The sequence below is a fragment of the Phaethon aethereus genome (assembly GCF_964289735.1).
Source record: "Phaethon aethereus genome assembly, chromosome: 32".
NCBI classification, from domain to species: Eukaryota; Metazoa; Chordata; class Aves; order Phaethontiformes; family Phaethontidae; genus Phaethon; species Phaethon aethereus.
Genome location: NC_138608.1, coordinates 498,502 through 504,772, shown reverse-complemented (window position 1 = coordinate 504,772; position 6,271 = coordinate 498,502). Strand labels below are relative to the sequence as shown.

General features: G+C 47.6%; 1 protein-coding gene across 1 annotated transcript; it reads right to left on the bottom strand.

Moving 5' to 3' along the window:
* Positions 1-947: 947 nt before the first annotated feature.
* Positions 948-5,780, bottom strand: LPAR2 (lysophosphatidic acid receptor 2; the record flags this gene model as incomplete). Its single annotated transcript, XM_082012191.1, has 2 exons — positions 948-1,249; positions 5,048-5,780. The coding sequence occupies 2 exons, from the start codon at positions 5,778-5,780 to the stop codon at positions 948-950; spliced, it is 1,035 nt and encodes a 344-aa protein (XP_081868317.1).
* Positions 5,781-6,271: the final 491 nt, after the last annotated feature.

Genomic DNA, 6,271 nt, shown 5'->3' with positions numbered 1-6,271 from the left:
CTAATATTAATATTGCTAATTTCTTATGATGCTTTGCTGAGAAAAAGACTACATTTGAACAGACTGTTAACACATTATTTGAGCAGTCGAGTATTAAGGTACAAACTGCACATTAAAACCTAGGGCAAAATATTGATTGCCTTGGAATCCAACCTAAACCTGTCCCAAGGGGTTTTCAGGGAGTAGAAAGATAGTTTAATGGGAACATGACTCACTCCACATTTATGAATAGGCAATGAACTTGTGAATACCACATGGTATCACTTAGCAGAACACAAACACAACTGCACTTAGTTACAGCACCACCACTCTCCATTTTAGGAAAGAATGAGGTGCTCTTAAGACACTCTCCAAAAGCCCAGAATACTTTGAAATTCAGTAACAGACACTTAGGAAAGCAGGAATCTGCTTCTCAGGAAGCAATTCAAACAGATTCCTCTTGGAAGAGGCCTTAAGAATATGATTTCTGAAGCAGGTGGAACACAACCCAAATACGACTCTCTGGGGAAACACTAAGCAGCTCTGTTTAGGAAGCAACACGTAAAGCTGAAGAGCTTTGGCTCTTTGGAGTATGCTACCACTGGAACGACTATTTCTGAAGGCAGTAATACTGAAGTACCAAGAAAATACTTTGCTTGTTGAGAGATCACGTGAGATTCCTTTTGCACATATTTCTAGATGCTGCTAAATTACAATCAACTTTGCATTAGAAATAGCAGTCTTTAATAAGAATACTACTCCAAGTATGTTTGTCCTAAATAACACACCATCCATCAGTTCCTTAAAAGCATCTTGTCCTTTACCGATGACAAGTATTCTATAGAAACATTTATGCTTGTGCACATAAAAAGTCTCTGCTGCTTTAGAAGCAGGTCACTCCTAGCCTCCGTGCTTTTGCCCAGAAAGCGGACGCTGTTCGGCATCGTGCTTGTCTCGCTGATTAAGAGCTAAATAGAGGAATCCACAGTAAAGTGCCCATTCTGCGAAAGCGTTCTGCGGTCTGTGGTGTTTAGCTTCACCACCGTGGGGGTGTATTTGGAATTCCTGTAACAGACAAAGCAGAGGATCCTCCGGAAGGTGCTACGCATCTCGTTGTCCCTGTAAGAGTAGACGATAGCGTTTATCAACGAGTTGATCTCTGCCAGCAAAAGGACGTATTTCTCCACCGCTAGAACATTGCAGCTCTTGCAGCCCAAGCCATCCAGGAGGAGCACGACTTGTCCTGGGGTCCAGCAGATGACAAAAGCACCTGGGGAGAGGAAAAACTGGTGTTAGAGAAAAAGCAGGTTCCTGACCCTGCCCAGTCATTCACCATGAAGACGCCCAATGGAATCACTGGGGTTTTATCTTGGAAAAAAAAGCTAAATGGGGGGAAAAATAACTAGTTTCATGCTATTTTTTTGCTTTGGAGGAAGACCAAGGATTAAACCAGCAAATATTAAAGATGGAGGCATTGGCTTCCCCCCCTCCCAGTTCACTCAGAACAACACTTTAAGTACTTGCACTTACCTCCCCTCATCACCATTGTTGCATTTACAGAGTGAAGATAAAGTGTCCGTATTTCCTGTTTATGTGTCACTCCCTCCAAAAAGGGGAACAGGCCATAAAATTAGGGAACAGTGATACATCTTGAAGAAAATCTTCTCCACTTCTCTGTACAGTTTATGGGGGCTTTAACAGCACGAGTTTAGAAGAGTCCTGGCCAACACTTTGGGCAGTCCAACGAAGTCTCTCTCACACAGCTATATGCCAAGCAGAAAACAGCCAAACAGAAAATAGCCAAGCAATGTGCTGGCCAAGACAAGGCCTGAGCTGACCAGACTCCACCACTGATTCAGCTGGGCTGATACTGGGTTCTTGCCATCACCTGCAAAGCTCTTTGGCAAAACGATAATTGCTGTTTTGCATGAGAGAGTGGGAGGTGCCTGCGGCTCCTAAAACCCTTTTTACAGTCATGATTTTAAGGCTGACATAAATCAAGCACTCGCCCATCAGTGCTCCTGGCGGTCATACATAAGGTTGTACCTTAAAGCACAGGAGCTGCACCCTGCTGCATCTTCTGGGAAAGGGTGGAAAAGAGCAAGACTTGCTGGGAACATTGCAACTACACCCTTTACTGAAAAAACATCTGTCAGGAAAGAACAACAGCCAGAAGAGCTGCACCAACACCAAGAGGCTGAATTTAAAGCTGTCAGAGTGAAATGCTGCACTGGTGAAAAGTCAAAGGAATACTTGGGAGGGATCTCCTGGATTTCTGGGAGTGTTCTCCCCCAATTTCAGGCCACTGCATCATGTAACCCTTTTTACTGAAGCGAGTCATGCTCCCAGGTGGTCAGCACAGCAGCCACCACATCTGGGCCAGGCAGTTTTCCCTGCACTTGCAGACATGACTTTGCCCCCTTTAAATTTAGCAACTATACAAAACAGTTTCCTTGCTGTCATGAAAGAAGGTCCAATAATTCTATCTTGAGTGAGCCTGCAGGAAAGGGACCTCCTTGTTTAGTGATGTAACTTTTTCCAGCATCCACAAGGAAAGCCAGATTCTCTAGAGAATGGCTCCCAGCAGCATAAAGTAGAGCCAGAGTAATATTGCAGGGGAGGGTGTAAAAATAAGTATCAAAAAAGTTTGGGGCCTTTGCCTGCATATCCAGCTGATTTCCCTGCTCTTTAATGGAAGATGAAGTATTCCAAAAGAAGCCTGAACTCTTAATAATCTAACACAGCATGGTCACTAATGACTCTGCCCTGTGGTTTGGTCATCACCTCCTGTGTCGCTCAACTGGTCTGTGGGAAGACTTGCTACTAGTTTCCAGATGTACCTTGGACTTACTGGTTTCCAGGTCGGCTCCTAGACCTGTTCTTAACACTCAGGACCTGCAAGATTATCAACCGCAGCAACCTTGCGGTGAAGTGGCATACAGACAGCTCCTACCGCACCCTTTACTTCCTCGCACGCTCACCAGCGGCTACACCCTCTGATGCATAAGGCGCAAAGTATTCCTCTGTGCAGAGTCCAAGTTTGCAGAAGGCTGGGGAACGAGGGTGGAGAAGGAATTACACCAGGGCTTTCACAGGGAGGGAAAACACCCATTGCAGTCTCAGCTTTCTGTGTGCCGAGTCCAAACAGAAAGGTGTTTTCTGAGTGGAGCGATTCCCTCCCTTGTTCTCTCCTGCACAAGGGACCTGTACAGAACCGACTGCTGCTTCTCTCCAGCGCTGCCCCGCAGAGGAAGGGAAAAACCCTTGGGTTGCAAGAGTCCCAAAGGCCTGATGAACTCCTGAGTCTCCCTCAACTCTCCAGATTAGGTTCCTCCTCAGTCTGTCTGTCCAGAGACACCAGTCCCAACTCCCTGTGAAACCACAGCAGCTCTTCTGAGCCTCCTCGGACCCAAGCTTTTTCCTCACTCAAGGCAGAAGACAAAGGCAGGCCAGCCAAGCCAGGAGGGCAGACACCAAGAAGAAAGGCGCCTCACATGACGATGAAAATGCATGAACTGCATTTTCCTTCTTGGCCAGCATCCCCATCCCACCAACCCTCTTCCAGTCGATCTTGTGAGGTCCCATAAAATTAAGCAGTCCTGCTGACACCACAGAGTGACCCTCTGATACTGTTCGGGGAAAGAAAGGGGGAAACAAAACTTCCCTCCACTGTGGACTGTGCAAAATACATGAAGTAAATCATTCTTGAGTTCTGCTGACCCTGTGCTGCATCTGATCAGCTCCAAGGCAGTAACGAACTCCCAGCTGCACACAAGAGATGGAGAGATTGCAAGGCAGGGAAGACAACATCACAGGAAAGGCAGGAACCAGCAGAAAACTCCAGTTTCGATGCTCACAAGTTGCAACAGGACCCGGCAAGCCAGCGTGCCCCGGAGCAGGGACACACCAAGCAGCCCGCCAGCCCCCCCGACGGCTCCCACCCTGCTCCCCTCCTCTGCCGAGCCCCACTCTGCCAGCGCCAGTTCACAAGGGAGTAGTCTTTGTTTGCAGCTACAAGGTTTCCCTGACGGAGCAAATTCTGTGCTTATCAGGAAAGATTTGCAAGCAAGAGGTTGTGACCGTAAGCCCAGAGTCGGGCTGGATTGCAGAAGATCTGAGCACATTAATTTCTTTCACTTTAAAGAAAGGCTGTTAGACCATGAAAGCAAGAGGCAAAAGCAGATTAAAGAAATCATGGAGTGATAGGCTGTTGAAAGCACAATGCACGCACCAGCCTCCACTGTCAGACATGCGCCACTGGGCAGAAGAGCACATATCTGAATAAAGTTAAATAGTCTGGAGAGGCAGACCCTCAGCACCAACCACTTCCAGTTACTGATCTGCTCCTATTTGCACTACAGACTGCGGATGCAGACAGACTGGCAGGCAGTTAGCACTCTGCTGGAGATCCCGTGCTCATGGAGAGCAGCTCAAACTGGGAGATGAGAGTTTCCGAGAGCAGATTTATTTACCTGAGCAGATTGAGACTCGGTATCTAAGATGCTCAAAAAAATAATCTGAGTTCAGTGCTTTGTTCTAGTAAACAGTAAGGAATTTGGATGCAACTCCCTCATTCTCTCCCCATCACCTTGTAATATCTACCCCAAACCTCTCCATCCTTTAATGAAGGATGCACCAAGTGCCGCTTCTTGATAAAGCCGGATTATAGCTCCTAATTCCATGCTACACTTCTATGGAGGGAGCATACTAGACTTGAGGACATAAGACCCTTTTCTTTGCCCAAAGCACCTGCATTTACAGTAGTCAGATATTACCGAGTCACATTAATAACAGTCCTTGTTCCTGATAACTTCAGATTCAGGAGCTCGCCTCCCCTCTGCCTGCGAGGTTGCTCCCATTACAGCTCACGCAATTCATGCAGAGTCTTGAAACTCTTGAGTTCCTCAGCAAACCAAACTATCACCCCAGCAGCTTCCGAGACCAGGGAAGCAGAACCTCACTTCCCAATCCTCCCCATTGTCCCGAGCACATTCACCTCTCCAGCCCCACACAACCCAGGATGGAAGATCAAAGCACCATGTAGATTGACTACAGCAAGCGGACTTACTTAGGATAATAGTGACCGTCTTGACAAGGCTGATCATGGTCTCCTTGTAGCGGGGATGGAAGCTAGTGTGCTTGGACATCCGTGTCATCTTCCTTTTGACATAGATGAAGATGTGTGTGTACACAACCACCATGATCAGGAAGATGACCAGGTTGGAGATGGCCCAGAAGGTCAGGTAGCTCCTGCTGTAGAGCGGTGCCATGCTGGAGCACTTCTCCAGGGCACAGAGGCAGTGCCAGCCATAGGACGGGATGAGCCCCAGGAGCAGGGCTGTGACCCAGATACAGAAGATGAGGATCATCACACGCTGGTTGGACATTTTGCTGTGTAACTGCATAGTGAAAACAGTCTGGTGCCTTTCTACAGCAATTGCCAGCAGGTTCACCACAGAGGCTGTCAAGCTGGTGTCCAGCAGGCTCTGGCGGATGAACCAGGTCTTCAAGGAGAGCTCTGCTGTCCTGGGCCCCGTGTGGAACATGAGAAACATGTACGCGATGCCAGCAAACAGATCGGCAGCCGCCAAGTTTCCCAACAGGTAGTAGATGGGGTAGTGGAAACGCCGGTTGATGATGATAGCAGTGATGACCAGCAGGTTGGTCAGGAGCACAATGACGCTCACTGTCAGGCCCAAGGCAACCACCAGGACATCCTTCGTCCTCCAGTACGTGGTCAGTTCTTTGCGGCTGTTGTTGTAGAAGAACCCCACAGTCTCATTGTAAAAACAGTGCTTCATTGCTGCTGTCCTAAAGAGGGATGAGAGTATCATTAGCTTCTTGTGCCCACACACACACAACTATGACAAGCCAGGGAGATTCTGAGCATTACGATGATGCCTTTGACACGGATGGAGGTGGGGAGGAGCTTGAAACACACAAAAACCACCACAGAAGCAGCAGGAAACCACTTCTGTACTTGAGACAGAACTACATATCTCACAGGCTGAGTCCTCATCTGCCCTCAAATCCAGATTGAGGATGCAGCAAAGCCTTGAACATTCATAGGAGGAGATAATGTTTGCCAGATCTGATAAGAGATTCTCCCTATCTGGCCCACGCAGCTTCATGGGGATGACAGACAAAACTATTTTTGTTGTCCCAGATGTCCTACTTCAGAAATGTAAAAACAAAGAAGCAGCAAAGAAGGTTTATCAGTCAATCACTAAACAACACTCTGACAAAGACTATGAGCCTCTGCAGCTGTTGCAGTCCCCAGGACTGCTGCTTC